At 38.9% G+C, this 17,979-nt stretch overlaps 1 protein-coding gene across 4 annotated transcripts in view; it reads left to right on the forward strand.

The window, feature by feature from the left end:
• Positions 1-17,979, forward strand: part of RASA3 (RAS p21 protein activator 3) — a 140,928-nt gene that overhangs the window by 65,149 nt on the left and 57,800 nt on the right. For all 4 annotated transcript variants that reach the window (XM_034419257.3, XM_087895397.1, XM_087895396.1 and 1 more), the window contains one exon: positions 9,926-10,002. In XM_034419257.3, the coding sequence (XP_034275148.1) occupies positions 9,926-10,002 (77 nt within the window). The remainder of the gene's footprint in view (positions 1-9,925; positions 10,003-17,979) is intronic.

The following is a 17,979-nucleotide window of genomic DNA, read 5'->3' on the forward strand; positions in this document are numbered from 1 at the left end:
TTTTAAATTAAGCCAAATTTATTTAATATTCTTAAATTATTTTAAATTGATGTTGATTCTGTTTTTAAATAGGCTGTACACCGCCCTGAGTCCTTCGGGATAAGGGCGGTATAGAAATAAAATTATTATTATTATTATTATTATTATTATTATTATTATTATTATTATTATTATTATTATTATTATTATTATTATTATTATTATTTGAATAAAAATGAATTAATGATATGATGAAGTCCAGATTGATTTATTGATAAAATGAGAAATGCAGATTCCAAAGGCTTAAATCTCGAAAGATCTAGCTTCTTTCCTACAAAATGAAATTGCCTGCTGTGAATAGTTCATAACAGCCACCTGCATATTTAATTACTGGCAGGGAGGATGTGGGTAGAGCACAAAATAGACTTTTCACTGATAAAAGCAATGGGTGAAACTGAATGTTATTGTATACAGTTCCAGTGCTCACATTTTATTAGGTGTGATGCTGCAGGCGCATATGGGGCAATTAGACATTGCCCTTCTGATCAACCGTTCCTGGAGACTCAACAGATCTGTATTCCAAAATATGTCTGTCCTTCTGGTCTTCACCCTTTTTGTCTCCAGTCCTGATTGTTGAGGTTAATTCCAGAAGTGGTGTAGATCCATGAGCTGAAATGTGGAAGAGAACATGCTTCTCGGTGTTTGGAAGAGAATTTTTAAAAGTCTTTTTTGGAATTGGTCATCTGGCTACAATAATCTGTAACCTGGCATGGAGTAGGACTATGAAGTCACTGCATACACTTTAATATCATCTGGACACCTCTGAAATCAGATCTGTTTATACAAATGGTACAACCAGTATAGTGGGTTGCAAAACCCATTGCTACCGGTTCACTCGTGCGCATTTGCGCATGTGCGTGATCCTTCTGCGCAGAAGCATCCGGCGAGGGTGGGCTGAGGCTCCTGCCACTGCCGCTGCTACCGGTTCGCTGATCTGGGTAGAACTGGTAGCAACCCACTACTGGGTACAACCCATATTCTCAAATCCTATGATTTAATTTGATTTCAAGAATATTCTCCAAGGAATGAATAATCTACGACAATTTAATTTCCATTGTCAGAATTGCAAGGTAACTTGATGTTTTCAGAGAATCACAGTAATCAAGGAGAAAATTATAATTTCCAATGAGGCCACTTCCTTTTTTTAAACTATTGGATTAGGTTTTAGTTTTTTAAAAAACTATTGGATTCTTTTAGGCTATGCCAAAAGAATGCTCTGCAGTTTTAGAAGTTGGATATCAACTGGGCACTATCATGTTTGGATTATATTTTATATTTCTGATTGGATAATATATATTTTTATTACCATTTTTATGGTAAGAGTAGAGCATAAGAATAGCCCATTTTCATGGGATGAGTTTGAGATCACAGGCTGAGAAATTTAATTTAGGAATCAATAAATGGTTAACAAATAGCGTGGCTATAATTCAGTAGCTGCTTTAACAATGCTTGCTCAACTGATTTGCATGTATCGAGTAGCAAACAGCAGAATTAATCATTTACAGAGTTCAGAATGGGTGCTGCTGAAGTGTAACCACACAAACCATGTGAAAGTGAAAAAACACTATTTGCAGGCAAGCCTCTCCCCACCCAGGAAACAAAAGGGTGTGACCATTTCCTCTAATAAACAATCTTTTTTTTTAATAGCTCTTGTTTTCTCTATTCCCAAAGAAATAAAAAAAATTATTGCATGCCTGTTCAACTGTAAAAATCGTTACATTATAAACATGCTGTGCTTAGGTACCCTTGAACCTTTGCAGTGTTCAAACCTACTAACTGAAATTAATTAGAATGCTCTGCTCCTGTTTTTGAACCTATTCAGTTTGGGTTAACAAATTAAAACATTAGGTTCAGTATGCTAATGTATTCTTATGTACTTACAGTGGATTCTATCCAATCCAAGCAGCCGTGGACAAATTTATATTAGTAGCCAACCATGTGATAAGAATGAGGAAGTCTGAAAATATTTTTGTTGTTCAGTAAAGTTCCAGAAATGTACTTTGACAGAGTTTACAACACAAACACATGCAGCTTCGTCTGAATGCACTGAAATAGTTTGCCTTGCAAATCAATATTGACGAGTCTTCACATTCATTCCAGAGTGCGAATATGGTCATTTATTAGTATTTTTCCTGTGTGAGATAAAGCAGCCAGTGATCCACTTTAATTGCTTCTATGGCCTTTGAATGAAACTCTGCATTGCAAATTGAATAACTGACTAGCAAATTAAATCTATTTAAATTTACATGAGAGGAGAGAGGCAGTGAGGTATGTCGGTGGTAGGTTACTAATTTAATAGGTGCCTTATTTTAGTAAATAGATCAGAAAATTAAAGGCAGAGAAGCAGGATTAGCATCACAATGCAAAGTTTACATACACCCTTTCTCTCCCTGCCCCATAAAAGAAGCACCAAACTTAAAGTTTGGAGGGGAAAAGAAATGTATTGCAGAAATAAACTACCTTATATATTCAGACTTAATTATATTCTTCCAGAATGAGAAATCTTGAGAGTGTTTTATGCTGCTGATTTACAGCAGCAATTACACTCTAGTTCAGAAATTAGGGAATTGGAGCAAGACAAGGGAGATGCATGGAAGCTTTCTGGGTAACTATCGGCCACATCACTCTTTCAGCTGTATATGTGTCACAGTATTGGGGGGGGCGGGGGCGGGAAATGTTGCTTGAGCTCCTTAAGAAAATGTGGGATATAATACTAGCAAGTAGATGAGCAAATTAAATCTAAAGTTGGCATCTTTTTTTTAAATCCAAGAATACATTCTCTTTGAGATCATTTAATTCACCGTGTAATCACTAAATTGCCCTCATCTCATTCATTTCCGCTTGCTGTGTTGTCTCAATGAAATCAAAACTAAAATTTCCGGCCTCCAGCACAGTTTATCTGACCTCGTAATGTTGTTCCTTTTACTTTCAATTTTTTTTTCCAATTCATTTGATTTTTTTTTTTTTTTTTTGCAGACAGCACAGAACATGTGCTTGCAAGAACCTCACATTGTCATGGTCATGACTCACTAGTCTGGTTTCAGGCCTCTAAGCTACAATAAAACATCCCCTTAAGCAAGATTTGACACAGTGGTTTTAACCACTGTAATTTAATTCAAAGAAGCCCAGCCAGTTAACCTCCACTGTCAGCTGCCTTGTTGGCACCAAATTTCTCCAAAAGATCAACAGATAGGGTCAATTTCAAGGGGCAGGACACACTGGTTTGCTAAAACCATAATGTTTTAGGGCAAGTAAGTTCAGTTAATAAACCATTTTGAAATAATTATTGGTTAACGTCTTTTGCAGCATTGGTTTAGTGTGTCATCATCATCATCATCATCATCATCATCATCATCATCACTTGTCTGCTGCCTGACTTTCAACATTTCTGGCTGTTCACAATAATCAAATAAATTGCAATAAAATCAGAAAACAGAAAAGAATGATAAACATGAATTGTTTGTGTCTTGAGATTATGCCCTAGTTTCTAAGTGATCCAATGTAACAGTGCATTCACTGACTTAAAAAAACAACAACAGCAACAGGGCTGCCTAGTAGGCCACATACAATGTGTGCCTGATCCATAGAGGATCCATGGACTTTGGTCGCTATGATATAAAAAAAGATATTGAGACTCTTAGAGTGCAGAGAAGAACAATAAAAGATGATTAGGAGACCAGAGGCTAAAACATATGAAGAATGGTTGCAGGAATTAGGTATGTATAGTTTAATGAAAAGAAGGACTAGGGGTGACAAGATAGCACTATTCCAATATCTAAGGGGCTGCTACAAAGAAGAGGCAGTCAACCAATTATCCAAAGCATCTGAAGACAGAACAAGAAGCAATGGATGGAAACTAATCAAGGAGAGAACCATCCTAGAACTAAGAAATTTCCTAACACATAACAATTAATCAGTGGAACGACTTGCCTCCAGAAGTTGCAGGTGCTCCAACACTGGATGTTTTTAAGAAGAGATTGGACAATGATTTGTCTGAAATGGTATAGGGCTTCCTGCTTGAGCAGGGGGTTTGATTAGAAGACCTCCAAGGTCCCTACCAATTCTGTTATTCTCTTATTGTTTCCTTTAGAGTTTGCACAAGTCAGGTGTACCACATATCTGATCAGAGAATGTAGAATAGACTTGTGCATTTTACGGCTCCTGGACCACCTCTGGCCCTTCGGCTGTCCCTGTCCAGGGTATGTGGAATCAATTGGAAATTAGAAATCGAATGCAAATAAGCACACCACAAGAGGCAGGAGAAGAAGCTGAGTCAGGTCTATTTCTGCACAGTTGCCATGTGCTCCTTCAGTTGGCAAGAAGGTGTTTTTCTGCACCCGTGCAGCATTTGTCTCTCGCCTGGAGGAAGTGGTGGCAGTCATTGCATGACTGGAGCAAGGCTCGGCCACCTACTACTGCCTCAGTTGAAGTACTTTCTTGTGGGCAAGTGGGTGGAGCGCAGCTATTGGTTTGGCCTTCCACAACAATCCCAGTTTCTTGTGTGGCCTTTTGGGAAAATTAACTGTCTACCTTTGGTGTAGAAGGTTGAATGTAGACATTAACCCTAATCTAATTAAAAAAGAGAAAGACCTAAATCTGATAATTTGGAGGCGAGTCGAGGAGTCTCTCATGAAGCTAAGTTCAGACAAGATGTTTACTGTTTATCCTTCTTGTCTTGCATGTGCTGATAAAAGTCCATAAAATAGAGCCAATTTTGGCAATAGCCTCCCTCAGAACTGCAGAAGTACCTCAAGAAAATGGCTTTTAACAAAAATTGAACCTTTGGCTGTTTTAGGGTTAGGCCACTTCCAGAACACTACAAATTACAATTGTTCTGGAAACTTGATTCTCAGAAAACCACAAAACCCAGATTACTTGGCATGTTCTGGAATTAAAATGGAATCCTGCAGTATTTCACCCTGCAATAATGATGTGCACAACCAAAAGCAAGGCTCCAATTGCATTTCCTGTTCTTCTTTCATTCTAGAAATGGACACATGGGAAAATGACATGTTTTTGAAAGTGATATCTCTACAATGTCCATCTCAGATGGTTATAGTGTAGATTACTTTTAAAAAGTGTAATGATGTTTTGACCCCTTGAAATGCCTGAGTAATTGTTTGCAATTGTCATCTCCACCATGGCATTGCTAGCAGTCTGTATTGGACAGAAGCAGAAAGATTGAAATTATGTTAAAGTTGAATCCTGTCTCCAAATATTATTCTTGCATTATTCTTGTATGGCAGGTGTACATAGGGAAGAAGGAAAAGGAATAGTTGTGTAGGTTGTTCCTCAAAGTTACAGCCATTGCAGTATCCCCATCATCATGTAATCAAAATTTGGACTCTTGGCAGCCCACCCACATTTACAACTTCAGCATGAATTTGAGCAGTGGTGGGTTCCTCCCGGTTCCGCCGAGCCGGTAGCGGTGACGATATGACGTCACCAAACCGGTTCTGCTCCCCTGCCCCCCCCCCGCATTATTCTTATCTTTTATTTGGCCCCACCCCCAATCTATTGCTGCCTCCTGAGTCCCAACTGATCGGCTAGAGGGGAAAAAACTGTTTAAACTCTTGCTGCGGGGCGTCAAAGGGCCGCCCTACAGTTGATCAGTGTTAAAAGAAAACAAATGAGTAGACTGCAAAAATAAATGGGTAGACCAGTGCCTGCAAAAACAAATGAGTAGACAGCTCTGCAAGCAGTTAAAAGCCTGGTAGACCAGTACCTCTGCTAAATCCTAAAGAATTGTCACATGACCATCAAGCCATGCCCACAAAATAATCCACGCCCACAGAACCGGTAGTAAAAATTTTTAGAACCCACCCCTGTACTCGAACTCAATCCATCTGCCCATCTCTTAAGTAGTGCAATCATGAAATGCTTACCTAAAGACTATTTTGCTTAATGAGGGAAATTCTGGTCCCAATTACGGTCATAACTGAGGACTACCTGCAGACAGTCTTCACAAAAAAGGCCACTGGTGAAAAATGCTGCCCTTCTATCCCCCCCTCCCCCATAGAGACTGACTAGAGATCGGAAAGCATTACATTTATCCTCCTTATCTTCCTTGTAATTACATCTATTATACAAGGGATGTCCAGAGGAGATTGTCAAACTCAAGATGGCAGCTGTGAGGCACCTAAAAACTTGACGGAACTTCTATTGTCCTATTGAAGTTACCATCTTTACTTTTTTGGCAATCCTTCAGATATTTCTGCACAAGGAGAAAAGTTTATGCTTTTCTTTATTAACAGATAATATTTATAATTAGCAATATCTTATTTATTTATTTATTTTATTTATTTATTATTTATTAACAAAATGTATGTGGCTCAACTCACAGTGATTCCATGCAGTTTACAAGACTATAATCCCATAGAAAATCCATTAAATCCCCATTCCCTTTTCACATATGTCTGGACTTGTATTTATTATTTTGAGAAATTTTAATTTTTTTTAAAGGCTACCTGTTTGAAAAAATAAGTAAAGTCATACTTGAATAAAACTTGTGTCCCATTGACTGGATGGTTGTATCCATGTTGTATTCCAAATTGTTGATTACCGTCTGCTTCCAAAATATTTGTTTTTCAATTTACGTGTCTTGGGATTTCCTAGTACAGTAATTTCTGACCCACTTCCTAACTATGTTTGACCCAGTTTAGCTTTTTTAAGATCAGCCAAAGTCAGCTAGGTGTTGCTGGCTGCTTGTGACTTTTGGAGGGAAAAAAATGCATCTAAAATCTACTAAAATTGAAATCTGTTTAGCCCAGCCGTTTAAAATCTTGAATGCAGGCCTATTTATAATTGTTATATCTGAGTAATAATAGTACTTCCCTTTTCTTGTTTTGAAAAGGAAGGTGTTTTGAAAAAAGTGCTTTTTAATATTCTGTACCATCATGTCTCATGCCTGATGACTGTCAGTAGGCTTTTGAAAATTAATTTCTATGGCTAGTTTCATAGTTTTCCCCTAGTGCTTGACATTTTCATGCTGCAGTTTATATTCCTGTCAGGCCTCACAAAGGATTTTGCTAAATCAACAGTAAACTCATATATGCGATACTGTTTCATCACATACAGGGATGGAAGTTGCGAAAATTCTTTTATAGGTAACCAAATAGACGTTTTTTCCAGACTGAAAAACAGAGAAAATATGCTATCCATTTCTCTGAGATAAACTACCTTTAGGAATTGCTCTCACAGTGTACACTATGTACTTAATCTTAGGGGAAAATTTCCAAGAAGTTTTTCATCAGAGAAGATAGATAAAACTCCCCAATTTGTCTGTAGATGATAATGTTCTTGGATGGAGAATTTCTAGTCATGCAGATTAGGCTCTAGTCTAGGTTATGCAGAGAAGCAATGTTAGATTGCATCAGACACTCTCTGGGAATTTGCAGGGAAGAAGAAGAAAGCACATACTGTAGTTATTTTCCATTTTTGGAAATATAAAACCCAATTTTTAAAGTCTATTTGTGCTCTGTTTCTGGATTTTTAATTTTTTTGCTTGAGATGATAATTGGCTCAGTATGGATTGTGGATGTCTCCTGACATCATGAATACAAGTGTCATTTATTCTTAATTCTTTACGGGCAATTTAGAGGCATATATTTAATTATTTATAATATATATATATATTTGTTTTCTGAGGTTTTCATGGGTGTTTGTATGTAGGTCTTTGGTTATTCGGGTTTTCTCACGCGTAAAATTGGAGGTTTCTTGGCAACGTTTTGACGAAGTCTCATTCGTCATCTTCAGGCTGGTGTCTTCGGCTTCATGCTTCTAGGAGCAATGTGTGTGATCGCAGCTGTTTCTTCCTTTTAACTGCCAGTGGGGGTGTGAACTGATTGTGTGGGGGCTTGGCTGTGTTCTGATTGGGTGGAGGTGTGTTCTGATTGGGTGGGGGTTTGGCTGTGCTCTGATTGGATGGGGGGTTGGCTGTGCTCTGATTGGATGGGTGTGTGTTCTGTTTAGGTGGGGGCTTGGTTGTGCTCGGGTTAGTCTGAGTAGCAGGGGGATTTGAGCTGGTGAGTTGTGTTGCTGTTGTTTGGCTTCGTGTTCGTGGCTGTGCTACCTCTTCATGCTTCATGTATGGATTGGGGGGGGGTTTAAAGGGGCTAATGATGCAGTTGTGGTCTGGCTTCTGGTCCGCGGTCGTGCCTCAAAACACACACAAACCGCTATCTGCACGCACTCTCACACCACCACCCAGCACAGATCAACTCCGTAGCCAAGACACTCATCTCCAGAACAAAACGCTTAGCTGACGAACAACACCTAAAAACCAAACTACACACTCTCACTAACGTATTAACATCCAATGGATTCCAAAGAAATAAGATTACCAACCTAATCCAAAAAGAAACCCCCACTAAAATCCAAGACAGAGAACAAGAAAACGGCAAAGCCCTCCTCCCATACATAAAAGGCACCACAGATAGAATCAGCAAGATCCTCCACAAACACATCAAGACAGCATTCTGCACAAACCGAAAAATATCCACCATCTTAAGAAACCCCAAAGACAAAATTGAGTTAGAAAATCAAGGAGTATATGAAATCCCATGCACTGCCTGCCCCACCACATACATCTGACAAACCAACAGAAGAATAAGTGCACGCATTGAAGAACACAAGAACTCAGTCAAAAAAGAGGAACCAACTTCTTCCCTGGTCCAACACCTCAAAGCCACAGGACATGATATTGACTTTAAAAAGACCAGAACTATCGCCAAAACCGAACACTTTAACAACAGAATAATCAGAGAAGCCATCGAGATAGAAAAACGTCCACACAGCATGAATAAACGAGATGATACCTCCCGCCTACCAGCCATTTGGAAACCCGCCCTTATTGACAAATGAGTCCCTAACGCAAAGAATGACACCAGACCCGCACTCACGAGAGCCACACAGGATGTAACCACCACACATCCACGCAGAAAGCAGACTCAAACCCACACTGAGGATGAGGCACGACCGCGGACCAGAAGCCATACCACAGCTGCATCATTAGCCCCTTTAAACCCCCCCAATCCATACATGAAGCATGAAGAGGTAGCACGGCCACGAACACAAAGCCAAACAACAGCAACACAGCTCACCAGCTCAAATCCCCCTGCTACTCAGACTAACCCGAGCACAACCAAGCCCCCACCTAAACAGAACACACACCCATCCAATCAGAGCACAGCCAACCCCGCATCCAATCAGAGCACAGCCAAACCCCCAACCAATCAGAACACACCTCCACCCAATCAGAACACAGCCAAGCCCTCACCCAATCAGTTCACACCCCCACTGCCAGTTAAAAGGAAGAAACAGCTGCGATCACACACATTGCTCCTAGAAGCACGAAGCCGAAGACACCAGCCTGAAGATGACGAATGAGACTTCGTCGAAACGTTGCCAAGAAACCTCCAATTTTACGCGGGAGAAAACCCGAATAACCAAAGACCTACATATATATATATATATATATATATATATATATATATATATATATGTATGTATGTATGTATGTATGTATGTATGTATGTATGTATGTATGTATGTATGTATATATATATATATATATATATATATATATATATATATATATATATATATATATATATATATAAGCATTTAATACATATTTAATTTACAGCAATTTAGAGGCATATATAATCACATTTTTTATTGAAACTATTGAAACTGAAAACATGATTATTTGTCTTGCAACTATACCTATTGTTGATTTCCCTCCTTCCATTATTTATTTGATAGGCTGATTGATGCTGGATTGCAAGATTTCATATTATCCCTCAATAATCTCTATATTTTTGTATTTTTTTACCAATCACACTTGTATACTTACAGTCTTATTTTTTGCAATTCTACATTTCAGGGAAAGGTCCATCTAGAATTGAGACTAAGTGAAGTCATAACAGATACTGGTGTGATTTGCCATAAACTTGCTACACGGTAGGTATCCCTGATGTTTGATAATATTTACCAACACTGTTGTTTCAATAACTGTGAATATGTATCCTAATATATACCAAAGGTGATGAGGAATACACCTTTCAAATAGCTTGGGAAAAGTACAAACAGTTTCAAATCTCAAGCAGGATTGTCAACTAGCTTTTTCATGAATATGAAAAATCCTCACCCATCTTTTTGGATGGTTCAAAAACTATTAGTTTGATGGAGTGAGTAGAAAATATCCACTTGAATGAGTAGCCAGAAATATTTTTTTGGATCTCAGACACTCTTTAGGGCTACATAAACTTTGCAAATAACATTACATATGTAATAGGAATATATCTTTTCAGTTGATAACATTTTTTTAAAAAAAAGTAAATTTGGGTTGGATGAAGCCTAAATTTTACAAGCTGCAGCAGAATTACATCCTTTAATTGGCATGTTAACTAGCACATAATCTGTTCTACAGCATAAACAGCATAGTGGTATTACATAGCATTATTATTATTATTATTATTATTATTATTATTATTATTATTATTATTATTGAGATTTATATGCCGTCTTATCTCCAGCCGGACTCAGGGCAGCTCACAACAGTAAAATACATCTAATGAAAAAGTTAAAAATAAAATAAATCCAAATCTCATAATTTAACAATTAAAAGTGCAATTAAGACTAACAAGTTAAAAATTAAAACCCCATCAGTCCAGGCCAGCCAAGCGAAACAGCCACGTTTTCAGGTCGCGACGGAAAGAGCATAGGTCGGGGGCCACCCGGAACTCCAGGGGCAGTTGATTCCAAAGGGTAGGTGCGCCCACAGAGAAAGCTCTCCCCCTGGGGGTCGCCAGCCAGCACTGTCTGGCTGACAGCACCCTGAGGAGGCCCTCTCTGTGGAAACGCACCGGGCGATGGGCAGCTGTTGCTGGCTGCAGATGGCCCCCCAAATATCCCGGGCCTAAGCCATATAGGGCCTTATAGGTAATCACCAGCCCCTTGAATCTTACTCGGAGGGCAACTGGCAACCAATGCAAGTCGCGTAGGAGAGGTGTAACATGGGAGTGTCGAGATACTCCCATCACAACCTGCATGGCTGCATTCTGCACCAGCTGAAGCCTCCGAGTGGTCTTCAAGGGCAGCCCCATGTAGAGGGCATTGCAGTAATCAATATGGGAGGTGACAAGTGCATGAGTAACTGTGCATAGGGCATCTAGGTCCAAATAGGGGCACAACTGGTGCACCAGGCGAACCTGGGCGAATGCCTCCCTGGTTACGGCTGTTACATGATCTTCCAAGTTTAGCCGCGAGTCCAGGAGGACACCCAAGTTGCACGCCCTGTCTACAGGGGGCAACACCTCATCCCCTATGACCAAAGATGGAATCACTTGATTGGACCGAGACGCCAGTACCCACAGCCACTCGGTCTTGGCAGGGCTGAGCCGAAGCCTGTTCCTCCCCATCCAGATCCTCACCGCTTCCAGGCACCAGGACATTACGTCGAGGGCATCGCTGGGTTGGTTTGGGGTGGATATAAAAAGCTGGGTATCATTAGCATACTGATGATACCTCACCCCAAAACCCCGGATGATCTCATCCAGCGGCTTCATATAGATGTTGAACAAAAGAGGAGAGAGGACCAACCCCTGGGGCACCCCACAAGTGAGGGGCCTCGGGGCCGACCTCTGTCCCCCAGAAAACACCACCTGCGAATGTTCCGAGAGGTAGGAGGAGAACCAACGTAAAACAGTGCCTCCCACTCCCAACCCCTCGAGGCGTCGCAACAAGATACCATGGTCGATGGTATCGAAAGCCGCCGAGAGATCTAATAGGACCAGGACAGAGGAGTAACCTCTGTCTCGGGCCCTCCAGAAATCATCCACCAGCATGACCAATAACGTCTCCATACTGTACCCGGGCCTGAAACCCGATTGGTACGGATCCAGGTAATCCAATTAATAATAATTGCCATATGCTATCAACTTAGATTTTTGCATCATTAGGAAACATATAAAGGAAGATTTCTTTTTTACCACAGCCTTTTTTTAGGGCTGTTGGGGAATCCATTTGGGCAGTGAAGGAAGGCAGAACCAAAAGGATAGAAGTACTTCTGTTTCCTTTCTCTATACTCTTTTTTTAAAAACTCTTTCTTTATTCTGAAAACTGAATTTGAACAATATGGATTTGAAGTGTAATCACCAACTATCTAATGTGATAAAATAGGTGTAATTCTTTAATGGAAGTTCTAAAAAGCAAACTCATTGCTTAGTTTAGGAAAAGGCATTGTTGTATCCAATAAGTGATCAACAAGTCTAATAATCAACAACTTTTACTTCAGATAACTTTTCTTATTTTAGCAGGGATAAATCTGTCAATGATCTTTCCTTCTTTCTGGGTTTGAAGGTTTTTTTAGCTATTAATGTTATTCATGTTTTTGAATGCTAGACACCAAACTATACAGTCAATAAAAGATGGGCTTTTTTATATATATATATATATAAAACGGGCACATGTTTTTGAAAAAAAAAAGTTCTTTTTTCTATTTCTTAAGTATAGGTTGGAATAGCAAACTCATATGAGATCTCTAATAATGTTATTTTTGGTTAGATATATTTACATTGTATACACATTCTGAATTTGCCAGGAACATCAGAAGATAAGTATCTTTCTTAGAAGCTCATAGCTTGACTGTCTGGAAAATCAGGAAATGCTGATGGGGAAATAAACCACGCTATCAGCTTTTATTACATGAGCCAAATTTTCTGTTACTATTCTTCTGTTAAATAAAAGGCATAGATTGTAGCAGTTTTGGTGATGCCAGCAGTAATTTTGATAAGAATTACATTTCTCAATCATGCTATGAAATCTGCTCAGAAGAGTTATGGCACAGTTTGTTCTAAAGTATGGTCAGAATTGCAGCGCAGTGCTTCCCCTCATTATGATTCAAGAACTACAAAGTGTTCTGTTAAGTCTTGTTCTGTTTTAAGATAACCCAAGTAAAAGTTAATTGTGTCTGAGAGTTGCCTTGCACAATCTGATGTTCTCCAAGTTGAGGTAGACTATAATTGTCTTCATTGCTGGATCGGATGCCAAAAATGGCCTTTGGAATTATACCAGTCTGGGGGGGGGCACAAAATTAGGCAAGGTTGTATTTATTGGAGTATATTGTGTAAGATATTTTATGTTACATGCCATTGTATAATTTCATTATCAATATCTTTCTGTTTTATTCTTATATCTTATATTTCCATTTTAATCTCCATTTTAAGACTAGTGAGAAAATTTAGCAGGCAGATCATAGTCCTCTTCAGGTAGACCCACTGGATGCCTAGAAGAGACACTCTTCTCCCTCTCTTCAGGAGACATCACTTAATCCTGGCATTCATGAAAACTAAGTTACAATGATCAGGTGACATTTTATAAAGATACCAACTAATAGAAACCACAGTTGCTGTTGAGACACACACACCCTTCCTTTTTCTCCACCTTTTGACGTTTTTGTATTTGTGCACTTTTTTTTTTATTATTATGAATGAAATGGCTCAGTATTTAGAATGGATGTGAAAATCTAGTTCAAATAACAGATAGAAAGAAAAGCCTGGGAAGCAAACCCAGTAGGGCAGTTTGGGAAGAGTTAGGGTTAGGGTTGTAAGTATAAGGTGTAAAATGTAAAGCTTTACTTAAACTGGGCACACATGTAAAATCAACCACAGGCAACATGTTGAATGGCCTTAGGCAACCATAGGCAACATGTTGAATGGCCACACAATGGTTAATTTCTAGAGTCTTTTATTTTCATCAACATAGATATTTTGATACAAGCTTTTTCTCTCAACCACTGCTGAAAACAAACATTGTATGGCTTCATTTTCTGTCCACAAATGTATCAGTCTGAGAGGGGAGAAAATGTCTCACTAGTTACTGAGATATCTATTTCTCTATCTCTATATGGTACTTTGCCAGGTCTGTTTTGCATTTGGACTAAATTGTTTTTGGCCAGTGTGGATGTAATGTTTCCAGTCCCTTAACTTTATGTACAAGATAAAGAAATGCTGCGTGCATTCATGTTTTCTTTTCCAGTGGGAGCAGGTTCCTCCAACTAGCATTAACCCCAGAATCCTTAAGATTTCCACATACTGCCTTGGTACTAGTTCAGTCATAGAGACATGCCTGTGTACTCTCATCTCGTTATCTGGGTTCAACAAGTTAGTCAATTTTGCCAGCTCAATTGTGACAGGAACCTGTCCATCCTGGCTCCTGGGCTCAAGCTAACTGCTTCCCATAGAAGTTGATTGTTCCAGATCTTTGAAGCACAACATAGTATTATTAAGGTAATGGTCTGATAAATTTGAATATTTCCCATCCTCCCTAAATAGTAACCATTTGCACTGAAGTAACAAATCTATGAAGAAAAACTATTATCACAGTACTGAAGTCTGGCGCATTGGTTTATACATCTTTTAGGGATGAGAGGGAGGAGAAATGGTGATATGGAAGTAATTAATGTTCTTTGGGCTTCCCACTGTTTCTTGCACCTTTCCTATTTCTCCTTCCCATTCTTATAGTATGTTATGTTAATTCATTTAAGTCCAACATGTATGTTCCTTAGATGATTAATAGTAGGTGTGTAGTAGTTCTTTACATGTACTTGCAAGTTGTGTTGTGGTTTGTGGTATATGTACTTGCAAGATGGGTTTGTGATGGATTTGTCTACGCATGCATACTCAGTGTCCTTGCTGGTGTGAAGGAATGTTCCCCCATTCATTCATATCACTTTAGATGAAATATTTCTTAGGAATATTTTTATACGTATAGCAGTTCATGAGGGAAAGACAGAGAAAATAAGAATTTTATTTTGCAAAATGATGGCAGTGCAGCAATGCTGCAATAGGATATCCTATTTTCCTGCATATGTATGTTCAGCAAAGGCCAAGGATATGTATTACTAAGATGAATTTCTAACCTGTACATCAATTTATTCTCCTATATCCCAGCCCTAGGAAAAACAGAGAGGAACATGGTTTGGAATCCACTAGCCAACACCCAGAAATGTACAGATTCCTGAAACTCACCATGTAACTGTATAATGGAGAGTCAATACATCACAACAGAATAGAAACAATAAATAAATAAATAATACAACAACCTTGCTGTCTTGGATATGGAAAAGTTTTAATAATAAACTTCATATTAAGTCAATGAAGTTGAATCTCTACATATAAAAAGGAGGGGTTTTTTTTAGGAAACAAGGAATGTAGGAAAAACAAGACAACATTTACAGAATTAGAATTCATAATAAAATATTGCTTAGCGCATTGTAAGCCGCCCTGAGTCTCCGGAGAAGGGCGGCATATAAATCAAATTAAAAAAAAAAATCAATGCAGTTAACCTAATTATTTATTAATACAGTTAGTATTCTTAATATTCAGCATATAATCATAATTCATTACAGAAAATGCAATTGAAGGATAATTGAAAGTTAGCCTGCTTGGGGAGACTATTGCTTTGCTAAATTAAAAAAAAAAATTCTACCTAGGATGTCTTTAGTCTATCAAGCAAATCAGAAATTATTTGGAGGACAAATTCATCTTCCTAATGACTGTTAGTGGAATGTTAAATATACAATTTCATATTCATCTGTGGTATAGTATAAATGGGATTATCAGGAAGAGATTTTCTGTTAAAGAAAATCTAGATTCTATTCATTCATTACACTCGGTACTGGGCAAGTTAACAGATGCATTTGTGGCTCAATCATGCCTTACCAAAACCTAGGTATGTGTCCTATTCCCTGAGAAATTGCTGGAGAATCTGTGTCCTTTGTCACAAAAAATACGGAACTAAGTTAGAAGAATGGTATCAATCCATATTAAGCAGTTTCTTGCACTCCCAAAATACAGTTGCTATGAGCAATTGAATTCTTGCACATTTGCTGCTACCTTTTTAGGATGCAGTGTTATATAGAGATGGATATAAGCAATTTTCACAAAACCTTTGCAGAAATGGATGATTAGCACTGAATAATTTCAGGGACAAAACATATTTTATTCAGTATTAAGATGAAATGAGTTGAAACAAAATACTGAGTTTCATCTCGTATGTCTATGTATTCTTCATTTCTCTTCCTCAAAATATCATACATTTTGGGCTAAATAATTAACTTGTTACTTGAACAAGCTAACAGATGCCAGAAGTTCCCATGCATGTATCACTTTAACAATGATTATGAAACAGAGCATTAGTGGAGATGGAAGATTTATCTAAAAATCCAGATATGGTATATCTGTCTACATTTTCTTGGAAAGGAAACATGAGTTCCAAATGGAAACTGTAAGGAAGGACAAAAAAACAAATTGGAAGCAATAGAAAATGAATACACTCCAAAATTAACGCTGTTGTATAAGGCAATACAGATGAAAAGGCAAAAAAATAAATGTTGTGGACATTGTTTTTCTTTTATTTATTTGTATCCCGCCTTTATTATTTTTTATAAATAACTTAAAATGGTAAACACAGATAATACTCCTTCCTCCTCTATTTCCCCTTAACAACAAACCTGTGAGATGAGGTAGGCTGAGTAAGATGACTGGCTTGTCTGTTAAATGCTCACTTAGAAGATTCCACTTTATTCTGATGTACTAGTTTTATCTCTCTAGGCTTCCCTTCTCTGTTTATGTCTTACCTCTGGCTCCAACCTACCGCTAGGTAATGTTCATGTTTATCCTATGCTTCTGAGTTTATATTTTTATTTTTTAAAATCCCTTTTCAGCTTTACAAACCTACACAAAGTTTTGGGGGATGTGAGGTCTTAGGTGTTCTCTGAGCTTGGATGTTTTCTTGCAGACATTTCATTGCCAAACTAGGTAACTCATTCGTGTACTGTGGTTGCACAAACACATGCAATGCGGTGACTGCTGAAGGCCCAAGAACACTCCCAAATTGGAAATCCTGATTTTTCCAGCCAAGTACACTTCTATCTAGAACAAACTTCATCCCAGGCTCTAGCTTTTACAGTACCAACAACACTCTGTTTTGTCTACATTTCATTTCAGCTTCTTAGCCCTCATCTAGCCCTTTACTGAGATTAGGCAATATTGAAGAGTAATGTTTTTTATTTATTTATTTATTTATTTATTTATTTATTTATTTATTTATTTATTTATTTATTTATTTATTTATTTATTTATTTAATTTATATCCCGCCCTTCTCCCCGAAGGGACTCAGGGCGGTGAACAGCCGAGAATTAAAATAACATGCAATATAAAAGTTAAAATAATTAAGAATAAATTAAATTAAACGGCCACCCCAATTTAAAACCCCTAGCAATACAATTAAAAAACCCTTAAAACCTATTTAGACCAGGCCGGCTTGCTGAAATAAAAACGTCTTCAGGGACTTACGGAAAATGCGGAGATCCGGAATCAGCCATATTCCGGGAGGTACCTCGCTCCAGAGGGCAGGTGCTCCCACAGAGAAGGCCCTCCCCCTGGGGGCCGCCAGCCGACATTGCTTGACCGACGGCACCCTGAGGAGGCCCTCTCTGTGAGAGCATATTGGCCGGTGGGAGGTTATCGGTAGCAGCAGGCGGTCTCGTAAATACCCTGGCCCTAAGCCATGGAGCGCTTTAAAGGTGACAACCAACACCTTGAAGCGCACCCGGAAGACCACCGGAGCCAGTGCAGCTCGCGCAGGAGAGGTGTTATATGGGAGCGTCATATCGCTCCCGTAATCACCCGCGCGGCCGCATTCTGGACCAGTTGGAGCCTCCGGGTGCTCCTCAAGGGGAGCCCCATGTAGAGAGCGTTAGCGTAGACCAGGCGAGAAGTGACGAGAGCATGAGTGACTGTGCATAAGGAATCCCGACTCAGAAAGGGGCGCAACTGGCGTATCAGGCGAACCTGATAAAAAGTCCGCCTGGCCACGGCCGTCATATGCTCTTCTAAAGACAGCCATGTGTCCAGGAGGACGTCCAAGTTGCG

This window comes from Pantherophis guttatus, chromosome 5, assembly GCF_059756535.1.
Source record: "Pantherophis guttatus breed Tessera chromosome 5, ASM5975653v1, whole genome shotgun sequence".
NCBI lineage: Eukaryota > Metazoa > Chordata > Lepidosauria > Squamata > Colubridae > Pantherophis > Pantherophis guttatus.